The 18,121-nt window shown below is 46.9% G+C and overlaps 2 protein-coding genes across 2 annotated transcripts; both read right to left on the bottom strand.

Annotated features, from left to right (window-relative positions):
- On the bottom strand, window positions 1–981 carry LOC132574873 (mas-related G-protein coupled receptor member H-like). Its single transcript, XM_060243104.1, has one exon. It carries the CDS (start codon window positions 979–981, stop codon window positions 1–3), a length of 981 nt encoding a protein of 326 aa, XP_060099087.1.
- Window positions 982–16,231: 15,250 nt separating this feature from the next.
- Window positions 16,232–17,212, bottom strand: LOC132574872 (mas-related G-protein coupled receptor member H-like). Its single transcript, XM_060243103.1, has one exon. The coding sequence runs from the start codon at window positions 17,210–17,212 to the stop codon at window positions 16,232–16,234; it is 981 nt and encodes a 326-aa protein (XP_060099086.1).
- Window positions 17,213–18,121: the final 909 nt, after the last annotated feature.

Genomic DNA, 18,121 nt, shown 5'->3' with positions numbered 1-18,121 from the left:
TCAGACTGATGTCTGGGTTGTGTTGCCCTGTTCCTGTTGCTCTGTCTGCTCTTCCTCCTCCTGGAAAGCCCTTTGGAGTAGAACCTTCAGGCTCTGCCTTTGTTGACCCATCTCCTTCCTCCCAACCAGGAAATAGATCAACGGGTTGACACAGCTGTTGAGGCAGGCGCATAAGTCGCCATATATTTCTAGATGGACGTGTTTACCGTCAGCAAAGTAATTGAGTGTGTAAATAGCATTGGTGGGGAAAGCAAAAATTAAGTAGAAAAGGAGAGTAATCAACACAATGGTTAGAACTCTTCCTCTCTGAGGCTGCTGTGACATACAGTACACTTTGAACAACAGAATCATGGCGGAGATAATGATCAGAGGGAAGAAAACAGCAGAACCTGCAATAAATGTAGAATAAAATGTCCAGTATGCCCCAAAATGGTTGAACATTTTTCCACTGCTGGGGGTCAGGAAGGAGAGAACCCACAAGAGGCCACACACCTTGGTGGACACGTGTGGTGGTCGATGGCGTCGATACCAGATGGGGAAGAGGACAGAGGCACACCTGTCAATGCTGATGGCGGTCAATAGAAGTTGACTCGCAGTATACATGAATAAGACAAACCATGAAACAGCTGTAAACCCATGTTCGCTTCCTGTGTTGGTCAGTATTAAAATAACACTCAGATTAAGGATCAGAAGGACCCCAAAGTCAGCAACAGCCAGGTTCAGGATGTAAATAGTGAAAGGGCTCCTTTTAATGCGGAAACCGAGAAGGCAGATGACAATCCCATTCCCCACAAGTCCAATGATGCAAATATATAACATGAAGATGCAACTATATAACATGAAGATAAAATCAGAACTGGAATTCTCATCTGGTCCACTGTTGGAAATATTGTGACTCGATGACAGAGTATTATTGTACGTAGCATCACATTGTGGTCCATAATTCACAGAAGACACGGATGTCTTGCTGAAATTGGCCATTGCAGGCAATCTAGGCTTTTTGTTTTATAGACAGTCCTAGCAGGAGAGAAGAGACAAGAAAGGTAATGTTTTATTTCAAGGAGATGAGCAAATAACTATGCAGCTTAATTTTTTGCCCTTTTGTCTCTTGCCATAAACATCGGATCATTTGAAAGAAGATATGATTGAATTAAGATTGAAATGGCGAACCTTATAAATATTTTCTAAATATTCAATTAATAAATAAAATATTCTAAATATTCGAAGAATCAATAAATATTCAAAAATCCACTTCTATTATGACCACAAAAGCTATTTCTAGGACAGAAACGGTTTACAAAAACATACATGAAGACAGGAATTTACACAACAACTCATTCTCTATAAGCGCCCTCTCAGATTTTCTACCCCTGTTAATCAATCAGGACGAAATTCTCAAAGACTGTACGCATCATACAAAGGAGCCAGTATCACGCATTTCAACAAAATAAGAGAAAGTGTTTGTATTCAAAAGGCACAATAATTTCCCAGAATTAACTCACCACATCCAGTTGATATAGAATTCTCTGGGATTGTAGCCCTCACCCAAAGGATCATTCCTGAAAAACTGTAGACAAAGAGTAGAAAACTTTTTTTGTCTTCTGACTCATGAAAACTCCACTTTTGGAGAGCCAGTTTGGTGTAGTGGTTAAGTGTGCGCACTCTTATCTGGGAGAAGAGGGTTTGATTCCCCATTCCTTCACTTGTAGATGCTGGAATGGCCTTGGGTCAGCCATAGCTCTTGTAGGAGGTGTCCTTGAATGGGCAGCTGCTGTAAGAGCACTTTCAGCCCCACCTACCTCACAAGGTTTCTATTGTGGGGGCAGGGGAAGGTAAAGGAGATTGTGACCGCTCTGAGTCTCTGAGATTCAGAGTATAGGTTGGGATATAAATCCAATATATTCTTCAACATCTTTTTTTTCAGAACTCTTTGACAACATGTACAAAGTCACCACTTGAGCACTCAGGAATAGCCTTTTCCTAATCAGTCAAGAAACTGAAGAGATCTAGAAAAGACATTTGAGAAACTCACAGGGAAATTCACTCACTGTCTTCTGGCTTCTGACACCAGAATCATGATATCTGTCTCCTATGACACTTCCATCTCCCATTTTTTCCCATTTTTCCCTCCTCCCTTTACTCTCAACATCAGCCAGCAACTTCTCCTCCCCCTCTACCTTCCTTTCTTTCCTCAGTCTCCTTAAGGAGACTCAAAGCAGCTTACATTCACCTTTCTTTCCTCTCCCCACAATAAGCAACTTGTGAGACAGGAGAGGCTGAGAGAGTTCTGAGAGAACTCTGACTGGCCCAAGGTCATAGAATCATATAGCTGGAAGGGACCTCCAGGGCCATCTAGTCCAACCCCCTGCACAATGCAGAAAACTTACAATACCTCCCCCTAAATTCACAGGATTTTCATTGCTGTCAGATGACCATCTAGCCTCTGTTTAAAAATCTCCAAGGAAGGAGAGCCCACCACCTCCCGAGGAAGCCTGTTCCACTGAGGAATTGCTCTAATGGTCAGGAAGTTCTTCCTAATGTTGAGCCGGAAACTTTTGATTTAATTCCAACACATTGATTCTGATCCTACCTTCTGGGGCCCCAAAAAACAATTCCACACCATCCTCTATATGACAGCCCTTCAAGTACATGAAGATGGTGATCATATCACCTCTCAGCCACCTCCTCTCCAGGCTAAACATCCCCAGATCCTTCAACCTTTCCTCATAGGACTTGGTCTCCAGACCTCTCACCATCATGGTCACCCAGCATGCTTCACAAGGAGGAGGAATGGGGTATCAAACCCATTTCTCTAGGGTACAACTCAACACTTTTAACAACTAAATCATGCTGGCTCTCCATAATGCTTGTCCAACCATCCCTGCCCCCCCCCCCCGTTTCTTCTCCCCACAACTCCGTTGTCTTGTCCACTCCCCCATCTGGTCTCTTGTCAGCCAGCCTACTTCCATAGCAGCTTCCCCTCTCCTTGACTCCTCATGATATTAATAGATATTCCAATAGATCAGATCTCTGTATCATATGTTAGAAAGTTGTGTAGTTAACGCCAATGTTCTCTTAAGGCAAATAAAAGAGTGATCATGGGAATATCTCAAACTTGCCTCTTCTGCAACAGTCCAACGTCAAAGATCAAGAAGACTCCAAAGCTCTCAAGGTGTCCTTCAAGGAAGCTTTAGAAGTAGAACTTGAGGGCACAGAGATGGAGACGGGTAATGAACAAGGAGCAAGGTGTTTGGGCTTCGTATTTCCCTTAGTTTTCTGCAGAAAACAATAACCATGAATGGTGTGGTTATCTTTCTACTCCAAGTTCCTGATTTCTCACTATCTGATGTTTACATCAGAGGCCAATTCTATAGAAAAAATATTGCCAAATAAGAATTTATCCAGGGTCAGCCCTTTTACTCCCACATACCTCTGAGGGACAGTTTGGTATAGTGGTTAAGCATGCTGACTCTTATCTGGGAGAACCGGGTTTGATTCCCCACTCCTTCATCTGCACCTGCTAAATGGCCTTGGGTCAGCCATAGCTCTCACAGGAGTTGTCCTTGAAAAGGCAGATGCTGTGAGAGCTCTCTCAGCCCCACCTACCTCGCAGGCGCCTGTTGTGGGGGAAGAAGATAAGGGAGATTGTAAGCTGCTCTGAGTCTCTGATTCAGAGAGAGAAGGGCGGGGTATAAGTTTGCAGTCTGTAGTCTACAGGGGAGCATGGCCTCCAGACTGTATCATGTCTCCAGGAATTTTCCAGCACGGAGCTGGCAACAGTTCCGCAAGGCCTGTAAAACCACACTCTTCCAGTTAGCCTTTAATTGATCTGAAGTTACTGTCGTTGTGGGAGAAAATGTAAGAATACTGAAGCCATCGGAAGCAGAAGAACAACATGTGATATCAGCACCAGATTGTTTTAATGATTGGATTTTAAATTGTCATATTAATGTTATGCAATTTTTAAATTGAACACATGAACATATGAAGCTGCCTTATACTGAATCAGACCCTTGGTCCATCAAAGTCAGTATTGTCTTCTCAGACTGGCAGCAGCTCTCCAGGGTCTCAAGCTGAGGTTTTTCACACCTATTTGCCTGGACCCTTTTTTGGAGATGCCAGGGATTGAACCTGGGACCTTCTGCTTCCCAAGCAGATGCTCTACCACTGAACCACCGTCCCTCCCCGATTGATGGTTTCCATTTATTGTTGTGAGGTGCCCTAAGCCTGCTCTGGCGGGGAGGGCAGGATATACATCAAATAAATAAACCCTAAACCTTCATTCTTCCTCATCTATCTACAGGCTTCCGGTTTGACTCGATGTCCTTCCCTGCCCATTGCCAGCTTGGTGGAAGTGACATGGCAGCCTCTGCAGCACTCTGGGGACTTCCTTAAACTTATCATAATAGAGATTGTGGGAATTAGGGTTGCCGAGTCCAATTCAAGGAATATCTGGGGACTTTGGGGGCGGAGCCTGGAGACATTGGGAGTGGAGCCAGAACCAAGATTGTGACAAGCATCATTGAACTCCCAAGGGAGTTCTGGCCATCACATTCAAAGGGACTACGCTCCTTTTAAATGCCCTCTCTTCTGGGGCTCACAGAATTGGACTCCCTGGTACAATCTTTTTTTAAAAAAACTTGGAGAGTATTTGGGGGGAGGCACCAGATGCTGTGCTGCAAATTTAGGGCCTCTACCACAAAGAGTAGCCCTCCCAGAGCTCCAGATCCTGTGAATTTCGGGGTAGGTGTTTGTGAGTTTCCTGCATTGTGCAGGAGAGCCAGTTTGGTGTAGTGGTGAAGTGTGTGGACTCTTATCTGGGAGAACCGGGTTTGATTCCCCACTCCTCCACTTGCACCTGCTGGGATGGCCTTGGGTCAGCCATAGCTCTGGCAGAGGTTGTCCTTGAAAGGGCAGCTGCTGTGAGAGTTCTCTCAGCCCCACCAACCTCACTGGGTGTCTGTTGTGGGGGAGGAGGTAAAGGAGATTGTGAGCCGCTCTGAGACTCTTCGGAGTGGAGGGCGGGATATAAATCCAGTATCTTCATCTACCTCACAGGGTGTCTGTTGTGGAGGGGGGAAGGTAAAGGAGATTGTGAGCCACTCTGAGACTCTTCGGAGTGGAGGGCGGGATATAAATCCAATATCTTCATCTACCTCACAGGGTGTCTGTTGTGGGGGAGGAGGTAAAGGAGATTGTGAGCCGCTCTGAGACTCTTCGGAGTGGAGGGCGGGATATAAATCCAGTATCTTCATCTACCTCACAGGGTGTCTGTTGTTGGGGGGGGGGAGGTAAAGGAGATTGTGAGCCGCTCTGAGACTCTTCGGAGTGGAAGGCGGGATATAAATCCAGTATCTTCATCTACCTCACAGGGTGTCTGTTGTTGGGGGGGGGGGGAAGGTAAAGGAGATTGTGAGCCGCTCTGAGACTCTTCGGAGTGGAGGGCGGGATATAAATCCAATATCTTCTATATCTTCTTCTGCAGGGGGTTGGACTAGATGAACCTAGAGGCACCTTCCAACTCTATGATTCTGATATCTGGAGATCAATTCTCCATTATACCCTATGGGAATAGGTCTCCGTAGGGAATAATGGAGTGTCCAGCAGATATTTTCCCCCTCCCTCTACTTTCTAATGACCCTGAAGTGGGAGGAGGGCTTCAAAACAGGGGGTCCCCTGCCCCCAACTGGGGATTGACAGCCCTAGTGGAAGGTGTTTTGTGAGGCATGTGACCACTTTCACAGGATCCATGATGTCCTCCTACTACAGGCTCCGCTTCCCAGAGTCTTCCAGGAGTTGAGATGAATAATTCTGTTTATCATACTGGTATGCAATAGTTAGGGGAAACTACACATTTGAAAGATTTGCATAGAACTCATTAATATGGAGGAGGAAGAGGGCGAGGAGTAGGAGCAAGGCTTTTTTTTCTAGAAAAATCCCAGCAGGGACTCATTTGCATATTAGCCCACACCCCTGATGCCAAGCCAGCTAGGACTGCGTTCCTGTGCGTTCCTGCTCAAAAAAAAAAGAGCTATGAGTAAGAATAGGAGTTGGATTTATACCCCACCCTTCACTTGGAGTCTCAGAGTGGCTTACAATCTACCCCACCTAGGCCACACCCCCTGACATCACTAGTGTTTCACACAGGGCTTTTTTCATAGAAAAAGCCCAGCTGGAACTCATCTGCATATCAGGACACACTCCCTGATGCCAAGTCAGTGGGAACTGTGTATTCCTTCAAAAAGAAACAAAGAAAAAAGGCCGTAGTAGTAGTAGGAGTTGGATTTATACCCCACCCTTCACTTGGAATCTCAGAGTGGCGTACAATCTCCTTCCCTTCCTCTCCTCACAACAGGGAAGCATATATAAACTGCTTAATGCATATCGGAAACATTTTGGACTCTGTGTCTTCCTACTGACAGGCATTAAGCAGTTTATATATGCTCCATACACTACAAAAGCAAACTGCAAAACTGAATCAGATATGTGAATTAAGAATACAAATGAAAAAGCATGGATACAAAACCATCAGAAGAATGTATGCAAAAATCATACCGACTGTGTAAACAAATAAACAGGCAGTCCAGAAGCATGAGCAAATAAAACTATGAGTCTACTGTGTATCTCTAAAGCAATTCCCAGTTGAGGACACACTCAGTAGTGAAGGTTTACAAGAGGTTTACAAGATTATGCATGGGACAGAGAAGGTAGAGAAAGAAGTACTTTTCTCCCTTTCTCACAATACAAGAACTCGTGGACATTCGATGAAATTGCTGAGCAGTCAGGTTAGAACTGATAAAAGTAAGTACTTCTTCACCCAAAGGGAGTTGTGGCAGCTACAGGCGTAGCCATAGAAGAAGACAAAATTTCCATATTCCACTTTGTTGCACCTTATCTCAAAGCAGCTTACAATCACCATTCCTTCCTCTACCCACAACCAACAACTTGTTAGGCAGGTAAGGCTGAAAGAGTTCTGAGATAACTGTGAGTGGCCCAAGGCCACCCAGCCAGGCCTCATGTGGAGAAGAAGGTGGGATATAAAACCCATATCCAGGTCACAATCTGACACGTTCAACCGTTACATCATGCTAGTTCTCCATAATGCCTATCCATCCCATCCTTGATCCCCTGCCTCCACTCCCCACAACTCTGTTGTCTACCCCTGCACCCTCCCCCCATCTGTTGTCTTGTTAGCCACTCCACTTCCATGGCAGCTTTCCCTTCTCTTGACTCCTCATGGCGTTAATTGATTTCCAATAGATCACATCTCTGCTTTATAAGTTAAAAAGCTATGTAGTTAATGCCAATGATTCTAAAGACAGGCAAAAAAGTGGCCATAAGGATATCTCATACTTACCTCTTCTGGAATGACCCCAACGTCAACTGTTCAAGATGACTCCAAAGCCTTAAAGGTGTCCTTCAAGGAAGCTTTGAAAGTAGACCTTCAGGGCACTGAGATGGGCAATGAACAAGGAACCAGCTGTGTGGGCTTCTTATTTCCCTTTATTTTCTGCAGAAGATGATTACCATCTGGGGTGTGGTTATTTTTGTACTCTGAGTTGCTGAGTTCTCAGTATGTGATGTTAACAACAGGGGGCAACTCAATAGAAAAAATTACCAAATAAATATGCATCCAGGGTCTTACCTGGTGTCGTCCTTCACATGCCTCTGAGGAGACAGCGGCCTCCAGACTGTGCCAAGGGAAGTGTTGGGGAGGGAACCTCAGTAGCCCAATGTGAGACTGTTTCCTAGCATGCCATGATGCCCAGAGACACCAAGCCAGCCAGGGGCCAGCCAGCAGCCAACACACAAGGCAACAAGAGTAGGAAAAAGGTTGCAGTGACCGCCTAGGGCCAGGTTAGGGGTAGGGGAATGGTGGCCCCAGGCAGGCAGGCACTCCTATAGGCCAGGGGTGGCCAATGGTAGCTCTCCAGATGCTTTTTTGCCTACGACTCCCATCAGTCCCAGCCCTTGGCCATGCTGGCTGGGGCTGATGGGAGTTGTAGGCAAAAAACATCTGAAGAGCTACCGTTGGCCACCCCTGATATAGGCCCATCCCCCAGGGTAGAAGGAGGGGTTGAGGTCAGAGTGCTTTTACCTTTTCGGTAATGGCTCCTTGCTGGTGGAACCAGCTGCCGGAAGAGGTGAGGGCCCTGCGGGACCTTGGGCAGTTCCGCAGGGCCTGTAAGACAGCCCTCTTCCGGCTGGCCTATAACTAACTGACATTGGAAACTTTATGGAAGGTTGTAGTGTAGCACTTTGGCCGATCGTTTGTTCCATATGTTTTACTATTTTACTGTTTTAAATTGTTGAAAATTGATGTATTTTAAAACCAAACTTTATGTTAGATTTTGTATGTTGTAAGCCGCCCTGAGCCGCTTCGGTGGGAATGAAGCCTCCTGAAGCCCACTGCATCGCAGCGTGGCTGAGGGGGAAGTTTTGCCCCCCCTGGAGGGAGAGCGGAATCTTCGGCACGCTTCTAGTGCTGTTGCTGATGCCCCATTCGACGCCGCGGCAGTCTTCCCGGCGTTTTTGGAAGGCTTGGAGCTTGTATGTGAGCTCCTGACGCGTCGGGGCTGTCTGGGCCGTTTGTGGAGCATCGGGTGGATCGACTGAGCAGAGCTGAGCGCGTCGAGGGAGCATTCTTCCTTTAAACAGTTTGATTACCAGGGCTTGCTGTGTGCCCTGGAGAAAGTTTGTCTTGTGGGCTGTTGCTGGGTGTTCTTCTGGGTTGGTTTTGCACAGGGGCTATAGGAACATCACCTTTTGGGGGTAAAGAGCAGTCCATTGGGATCCCCCCCCCCTCTTTTCACACTGGCTAACAGAGTAGCCCAGTTTTGGAAGCTAGGCAGGGTCAGCCCTGGTTAGCACTTGGAGGGGAGGAAAGGAAAGGTCCCCTGTGCAAGCACCAGTCGTTTTTGACTATAGGAACATCGCCTTTTGGGGGTAAAGAGCAGTCCATTGGGATCCCCCCCCCCTCTTTTCACACTGGCTAACAGACTAGCCCAGTTTTGGAAGCTAGGCAGGGTCAGCCCTGGTTAGCACTTGGAGGGGAGGAAAGGAAAGGTCCCCTGTGCAAGCACCAGTCGTTTTTGACTCTGGGGTGACGTTGCTTTCTCAACGTTTTCACAGCAGACTTTTTTTAGGTGTCTTATTCAGGACTGTGGTGCTGTCAGGGGACGGGGTGGCCATTTGACCAAGACTGTGGGGAACAGCGGGGCTGGGCAGCTGTTTTGAGAGGCTGAAGTTCAGGGGTGCTGGTAAGAGTACTTCTCCCTGAGGCTGGGCAGCCATTTTTAGCCTTGCTTCTTCTCCCTTAAGCCGTGTGCTTGGGGCGGCCATTTTGAGGTGCTGTACGTCTCCCTGGTGCTTGGGGGCCATTTTGGCCTTGCTTCTTCTTCATCACACCCTTGCTCTTCGGGCAGCCATTTTACGAGGTGTTTAGGTGACGGCCATTTTAGAGTTCACTGGGGTGGTGGCCATTTTGAGGGCTGTTTTCCCCCTTTTTATTCTTTTGCTGGCCTTAGGCTTGGCTAAGCTAGTTAAAGAAAGTCTGCTGTTTGCTGTGCTCTTTAGCGAACATGTCGGGTCGCAAAGGCAGTGGAAAATCAAAAGGGAAACAGCCTGCCCCTAAGGCTCCTAAGCCTCCTTCTAAGCCCCCCCCCCCTTCGTCTTCGGACGATGAAGGGGACGATGAAGTTAATGCAGCCATTTTTCAGAGGCTGCGGGCACTTGAGCAGGCATCGGGGTTTCCACCTTCTCAGTTGCCCAAGAAGGGTCGGTTGTCCAAGCGTGCTTTGCAGGCAGATATATTGACCCGCTTATCTCTTTTGGAGGGCAGATCTGCTGCAGTTGCTGCTGGAGGAGCTGTGGGGCCTGCTGGCTCTGATGTTGGTGCGGGCACGTCGTCCGGTGCAGGTGGTACTGGATCAGCTTTGGTGCCTGCTTTATCGGCTGGTAAGTCTGGGGACGGCTCTTTGCCTCATCCTGGGCCTGTGTGGCCTTGGGGGGCTTGGGGGTCTGCTGGTCCTGGTGGGGCGGGTGCTCCGTTGGGCGGTGCTGGGGCTCCTTCTACTCCAGGCTTAGAGCAGCAGAGCAACTGGATGTAGCCACAGAGTCAGTTTGGTCCATTTGGTAATTGGCCCGGGGTGGGTCAGCAGGGATCCGCAGCGACTTGGCCTAGAGGTTGGGGTTTCCCATCTCCATATGGGGCGGTCCCCTTTAGTGCTATGCCTTTTAGGGAGGTGGCTTTGCCGCTGGGTGATCACCTGCTGCCTGCCACGAGAGAGAAAATCTTAAAAGGGGAATATGTGGACGTATTCTCCCTTTTATTTAGGGAATTGGAGAAGAAGGACAAGGAGGAGCTGGACGATAAAGAGAAGGAGAAGCTCAGGAAGAGGAAGGTTGATCGGACCTGGGCCAATTGGCTCCCGGGGTTTTTCATATATGCGGGAGTGATAGCACGTGCGCAGCCCTGGCGGGCCGCCGCGTTGATTCAATATATGGACATCATATACAAGGGGTATACGATGTTCAGCGGCCCGGCCTGGATCCAATATGACCAGGAGTTCAGGATGAGGGCCGCTTTGTACCCTTCACTCCCTTGGGATCGGATTCACCAACAGTTGTGGCTGCAGGTGATGTCACCTGCTCGGCCCAATTTGGGGGACCAATCTGACAGTGGTCACCTAGTGACTAGGGCTTCCTCTTCGCCTTCTGGTGCATCCTCCTCCTCCCGCAGGGTTGCAGGGCAGGTGGTTCAATCCTGCTTGCTTTGCTGGGAGTATGGGTCCCAGGGGGCGTGCAGTCGTAAAGACTGCCACTTTAAGCACGAATGCCCCCTGTGTGCTGGCCCACATTCCTTCAACAACTGCCCTAGAGTTCGACCACATAAGGGCCAGAAAAGATCAGGCGGGGGTCCTTCTCAAACTGGAAAGTGGTCCCAGCCCGATAAAGGTGGGGCCTCTTGAGAAGTGGCTTCGTAGGTACCCACGTAGGGAGGACAGTTGTTATTTGTTGAACGGTTTTACGTTGGGTTTTAGAATTCCTTTTCAAGGTTCTCGAGTACCAACTTGGTCCAGGAACCTTAAGTCAGTTGTGGGTTTAAAGCATATAGTGGAAGCAAAAATTGCTAAGGAGCTGGCGTAGGGCAGGATTTTGGGCCCTTTCGCCAGTCCTCCTGTGTTGAATCTTAGGGTTTCCCCGTTGGGAGTCATGCCAAAGAAAGCACCTGGTGAATTTCGTTTGATTCACCATCTTTCTTACCCCAGGGGTTCTTCTGTCAATGATGGCATACCCGAGGAGCTATGTTCCGTTAGGTACACCTCATTTGATCAGGCCGTGTGCATCGTGCGATGCTGTGGTCAGGGGGCTGAGTTGGCGAAATGCGATATCAAGTCGGCATTTCGCCTTCTCCCTGTCCACCTGGATGATTTTGAGCTGCTGGGTTTTTCGTTTGCAGGGCAATTTTACATGGACAGGGCATTGCCTATGGGTTGCTCTGTATCATGTGCCGCTTTCGAGTGTTTCAGCACCTTTTTGGAATGGGCTGTGCACGAGAAAGTGAGTTTACAGGACGTCGTTCATTATTTGGACAACTACCTGTTTGTGGGCCCTGCTGACTCGGGTCGTTGTGCTGACCCTCTTAACTATTACATCAGACTGGCTCTCTGTAATGCAATAGCATCTTTATGACCAACTCAGCTACTCACCTGGATTTCCCCTCCCTTCTTCATGATGTTAATTGATTTCCCAATTAATTAATCTCTTTTCATAAGTTAAAAAGCCATGTAGCTGGTGCCATTTTTTCTTAAGTCAAACAAAAGAGTGGTCACGGGGATATCTTCACCTTACCTTATCTGCAGTGGATCCAGTGTCAGCTGTTCAAGAGGCTCCAAAGCTGCAATTGTGTTCTTGAAGGAAGTTCTCCAAGAACTTCAGGACAGAGAGACAGAGATGGGAATGAACAAGCAACAAGATGGGTCTCTTTCTGTATGTTTTGCAGAAGATGATGATCAGCAGACTGTGAGTTCCTGATTCCCCACTATGTGACATTAATATCAGGGGAAACATCTTAGAAGTAATACCCGGATAGATAAATGTGCATGTGAGAATATTATATCGTTATAACTCTTTTCCTTATCTGTCTCCATCCACGGAACTGGTACAAATAGAATTGTTTGTTTGCATCTCCTTCCTGAAAAATTAGTGGGAAACATGATACTTTTATAGTTCTCAACAAACTGACTGCTGAGTAGAAGAATTCGGAATAACTTGCAGGATTCTGAGAGCTCCTAGCAGAGTTTATCTACTGTATTTATTCAGTCCCTTTTGTGCTGTTTTTTTTTTTTTCCTTCTTCTTCCTCAAAAGCTCACAGCAGTTTGCAACACCAAAAGAAAAGCAAAGAACACGCCATGTTGCACTCGCTATCAATGTTATATGATCAGCAGGCTTCTTCTCATGATGCATAAAGTGGTTGCGTTGAGTCGTATGCTGATCACAAGCCGATGAAACAACAGTAATGCCTTTTACATGAATCTGCTGTTGAAAGAGGAGGAGAAGGTTGAAAGCCCATAGGAGTTCTGGAGGCATAGAGAGACCCAGGGCCGGCACGTGGGAATTGGTGAACTAGGCGTCTGCCTGGGGCACCAGCTCTCGGCAGGAGCTTGGGCGGGGTGAGCACCCCCTCCTCGTCCCTGCTCACTCCGTCCCTGAGCCTTTCTTGACTCTGAGGGGTTGGAGAAGCTCCCCCGATCCCTCAATGCTGAGAAAGAACACAGCTTCTCCCACCCAGCGTAGTCCAAACTCAGAGCACGCTGGACGAGAGTAGGAGCCCAGTGTTCTTTCTGGGCCCAGGAAGAATGTGAATTCCCCTGCCCAGCGCACTCTGAACTCGGAGCACGCTGGGCAGGAGAAGGCACTGTGTCCAGTGCAATGAGGTCACTTATAAGTGATGTCATAGCGCCACGCATGCACAAATAGTTTGCTCCCAAGGTTGGGGTGGGCATGCTGGGGTTCTGCCTGAGGCACAAGAACCTCATGTGCCGGGCCTGGAGAGACCTTCCTCAGAGGAATTCATATCTGCTGGACCACTGAACCCACAAAGGTACTAAAGAGACAGAAGTGCTAATGACATAAGTGAGAGAATTTAGGACCTATTTGTGTGCTGGACCCCGCTGTAGTCTGTGACAAGACCATATTGCGTTCTTCGGAGTTATTATTTTTCTGAAAAGAAGTCCTCAGCAATGTGATGTCCCACTCCCCGACACTGTTTTCCTGGGGATGACATAGAGTTAGGGGTGGATACAGGGACCATAGCACTCTGGTGAAAGATCAGCTCCTCAGGAATAAAGGGATGCTTTGGAAGGTGGACTCTGTGGCATTGTACTTCACTGAGGTCATGATTGCTCTCCTTAGGTATTTGAAGGGCTGTCATTTAGAGGAGGGCAAGGAGCTGTTCCCACTTGGCAGCTGAGGATAGGACCAGAAGCAATGGGCTCAAATTACAAGCAGAAAGGTACCGGCTGGATATTAGGCGTGGGGTGGGGTGGGGAATTACAGTCAGAGTAGTTCAGAGGAGGAACAGCTGCCTAGGAAGGTGGTGAGCTCCCGTTCATTGGCAGTCTTCAAAATGCAGCTGGATGTTTATTTCTTGGAGATGCTTTAGGCGGATCCTGCATGGAGCAGGGGGTTGGACTAAGGGGTAGGGAACGTTGGCTCTCCAGATGTTTTTTTGCCTACAACTCCCATCAGCCCCAGCCAGCATGGCCAATGGCTGGGGCTGATGGGAGATGTAGGCAAAAAAACATCTGGAGAGTCAACCTTCCCTACTAGATGGTCTGTATGGCCCCTGATTCTACAATTCTAAGGGTTGGTTGCCCATCGTCCATTTCTTTCTGGGTACAATTCACAGTGCTGCTTCTCACCTTCAAGACTGCTTTGAGTCAGGGTATCCGAAGGACCCCCACTTCCTGCACTCTCCAGCCAACTATCTAATATCCTCCCTCCCATCCCTGTTTTTGGTGCATAATGAAGAGTTGCAGAAGGCACACCGAGAGCCCCGGGTAATTCTCTGAGCTTTTTCTTACTGTTGGGAAGATATTTCTTATTTTCCCCTTGGGACATTCATTTGAACAAGGCCATGCTAGCAGGTGCAAGTGGAGGAGCGGGGAATCAAACCCAGTTCTCCCAGATAAGAGTCCGCACACTTAACCCCTACACCAAACTGGCTCTCCATCAGTTAAGCAACTGCGGATCATTTGAAGTGACAAGTTAGCACTCAGGCTTTTCTTCAGTCCTCTATTTTAGATTTCAGGTTCGTTCTACACCCAAATCTTAGGCCATGGCTTGCCAAATGCCCCGTCCTTTTGATTGTATTGATTCACTCTTTGTATTCTGCCTTGAATGCCAGTGAGAAAGGTAGATGATAAAGAATGTAAATAAATAAACAATAGAGAAATCAATTATCCCAGGGGAGCTCACTGGGTGACTTTGGGTCCATCCCATAATGCCAGCCTAGGGTTGTTGTTGTGAGACAATGGGGGAGGTGGGAATGCTCACATGTTGGTAGCCACAGGTTGCCTTTCAATATTCCTTCTGGGTGAGTGATATCACAGCATCCACGATGCTCTCGCTTCTACTGGCCGCGATCCCCAAAGGCTCATGGGAACTGCAGTGAGATAAATAGTCCTGCTTATTATAATTGGTAGGTAATAATTAGGAAACCCTACACATCTGAAAAGTATGAATAGTCCTTGCTACAGCATAGAACTCATTCATTTAGAGGGGGGGGGGAGGAGGAAGAGGAGGAGAAGGAGGAGAAGGAAGAGGAGGAGAAGTTGGATTCATAACCTGCTCTTCACTTAGAGTCTCAGAGCAGCTTGCAATCTCCTTCGCTTCCACTTCTCACAACAGACACCCTGTGAGGTAGATGGGGATGAGAGAGCTCTGAGAGGACTGTGACTGTCCCAAGGTTACCAGCAGGCTTCACGTGGAGGAGTGGGGAATCAAACCTGTTCTCCAGATTAGAGTCTGCCACTCTTAACCTCTACACCAGGGGTGGCCAACGGTAGCTCTTCAGATGTTTTTTGCCTGCAACTCCCATCAGCCCCAGCCAGCATGGCCAATGGCTGGGGCTAATGTGAGTTGTAGGCGAAAACATCTGGAGAGCTACCGTTGGCCACCCCTGCTCTACACCAATCTGGTCAGATGTCTTTGTAGCCAGTTTAAGAAATCTGAAACTTTGGATAATTCAGTTGCTTCCAGCCGTGTAGAAGGGTAGAAGGTGAAGTCATCCTGTTGATTAAGAATTTGATTAGGTGATTAGGCAGGTCTGTATTGTGCAGGACACATGGATACGTATATGAAGCTGCCTTATATTGAATCAAATGATCGGTCCTTCAAAGTTAATTTTGCCTACTCAGACTGGCAGTGGGCCTCATGCTTCTGCATGGTGGTGATGGTATCCAGGGCTGAGATCTTTCCCATCACCTCCTACCTGATTCCCATCACCTGTTGCCTAGTGATGCCTGGAGGTGAGCCTCATAGCTTGTGCGTGCCAAGCAGATGCTCTACCACTGAGCCATTCCATCTCTGCACTTTTTAGCGCAGCATAGATTAGCCAATTTATAGTTCTAAGAATAACGTTTGCTTCCTATGGACTGTGTGAGAGGGATCTTAAAGAGTTGCAGGATCAATTCTTGAATGAGTATTTTCATGGGACATGGATTCCTGGGACACTGATTTCACGTGAATTTGGGTGTGGGCAGGAGATGCAATTCATTGCACATCATCCTTATTGATTTGGTCATGTTAAGGAGGAGGTCTCTTTTCCTGTGGGTGACTTCTACTCTGGTGGGTACCTGCTTGTCACTAGGAAGGCACAGAATCCAAAATGTTACTGATACAAATTAAGCCGTTTATTGGGAAGCGTTTATGCTCAATGCACTACAAAAGCAAACTTCAAAACTGAATCGGATACATGAAATAAGAATGCACATGAAAAAGCATGGATATGAAACCATCATCTCTGGAGATGCAATAGATTGTGCATCCTCCGGATCACGGTGTACTGACTTTGTACAAGACAAATCCTCAGTTTTCCTCTGGCTGGATGAGGTCTTGTGAACCAAAGGAGCTCTGAGATTTATGGCATGTGGGAGGGACAAGGTCAGAGGGTGACAATTGCAATTTTTTCAGCAAAGCAAGATGCATTTTGATATGATGGTGGTATCAGATTGATGTCTGGGTTGTGTTGCCCTGTTCCTGTTGCTCTGTCTGCTCTTCCTCCTCCTGGAAAGCCCTTTGGAGTAGAACCTTCAGGCTCTGCCTTTGTTGACCCATCTCCTTCCTCCCAACCAGGAAATAGATCACCGGGTTGACACAGCTGTTGAGGCAGGCGCCTAAGTCGCCATATATTTCTAGATGGACGTAGTTATAATCAGCAAAATAATTGAGTGTGTAAATAGCATTCGTGGGGAAAGCAAAGATTAAGTAGAAAAGGAGAGTAATTAACACGATGGTTAGAACTCTTCCTCTCTGAGGCTGCTGCGATATACAGTACACTTTGAACAACAGAATCATGGTGGAGATAATGATCAGAGGGAAGAAAACAGCAGAACCTGCAATAAATGTAAAATGAAATGTCCCGTATGCCCCAAAATGCTGCAAAATTATTCCACTGCCGGAGGACAGGAAGGAGAGAACCCACAACAGGGCAGACACCATGGTGGACAGGTGTGGTGGCCGACGGCATCGATACCAGATGGGGAAGAGGACAGAGGCACACCTGTCAATGCTGATGGCGGTCAATAGAAGTTGACTCGCAGTATACATGAATAAGGCAAACCATGAAACAGCTGTAAACCCATGTTCGCTTCCTGTGTTCGTCAGTATTAAAATAACACTCAGATTAAGGAACAGAAGATTCCCAAAGTCAGCAACAGCCAGGTTCAGGATGTAAATAGTGAAATGGCTCCATTTAATGCGGAAACCGAGAAGGTAGATGACAATTCCATTCCCCACAAGTCCAATGATGCAAATATATAACGCGAAGATGCAACTATATAACATGAAGATAAAATCAGAACTGGAATTCTCCTCTGGTCCACTGTTGGAAATATTGTGAGTCGATGACAGAGTATTATTGTACATAGCAGCACATTGTGGTCCATAATTCACAGAAGACACGGATGTCTTGCTGAAATTGGCCATTGCAGGCAATCTCGGCCTTTTGTTTTATAGACAGTCCTAGCAGGAGAGAAGAGACAAGAAAGGTAATGTTTTATTTCAAGGAAATGAGCAAATAATTTTTTGCCCTTTTGCCATAAACATCGGATCATTTGAAGAAATATATGATTGAATTAAGATTGAAATGGTGAAACTTATAAATATTTTCTAAATATTCAATTAATAAATAAAATATTCAAAGAATAAATAAAATATTCTAAATATTCAAAGAATCAATAAATATTCAAAAATCCACTTCTTCTATTATGACCACAAAAGCTATTTCTAGGACAGAAACGGTTTGCAAAACATACATGAAGACAGGAATTTACACAACAACTCTTTCTCTATAGACGCCCTCTCGGATTTTCTACCCCTGTTAATCAATCAGGATGAAATTCTCAAGGACTGTACGCATCATACAAAGGAGCCAGTATCACACATTTCCACAAAATAAGAGAAAGTGTTTGTATTCTAAAGGCACAATAATTTCCCAGAATTAACTCACCACATCCAGTTGATATAGAATTCTCTGGGATTGTAGCCCTCACCCAAAGGATCATTCCTGAAAAACTGTAGACAAAGAGTAGAAAACTTTTTTTGTCTTCTGACTCATGAAAACTCCACTTTTGGAGAGCCAGTTTGGTGTAGTGGTTAAGTGTGCGGACTCTTATCTGGGAGAACCGGGTTTGATTCCCCATTCCTTCACTTGTAGATGCTGGAATGGCCTTGGGTTAGCCATAGCTCTTGTAGGAGGTGTCCTTGAATGGGCAGCTGCTGTAAGAGCACTTTCAGCCCCACCTACCTCACAGGGTTTCTGTTGTGGGGCCAGGGGAAGGTAAAGGAGACTGTGACCGATCTGAGACTCTGAGATTCAGAGTATAGGGTAGGATA

This window comes from Heteronotia binoei, chromosome 7 (genome assembly GCF_032191835.1).
Source record: "Heteronotia binoei isolate CCM8104 ecotype False Entrance Well chromosome 7, APGP_CSIRO_Hbin_v1, whole genome shotgun sequence".
In the NCBI taxonomy this organism is placed as follows: domain Eukaryota; kingdom Metazoa; phylum Chordata; class Lepidosauria; order Squamata; family Gekkonidae; genus Heteronotia; species Heteronotia binoei.
Note: the sequence above shows the minus strand (reverse complement) of the source record. Positions and strands in the feature narration are given on the sequence as shown.

What these genes read in the sequence shown, in the direction of transcription:
- LOC132574872 (XM_060243103.1), bottom strand. Translation starts at nt 17,212, where the DNA reads ATGGCCAATTTCAGCAAGACATCCGTGTCTTCTGTGAATTATGGACCA.
- LOC132574873 (XM_060243104.1), bottom strand. Translation starts at nt 981, where the DNA reads ATGGCCAATTTCAGCAAGACATCCGTGTCTTCTGTGAATTATGGACCA.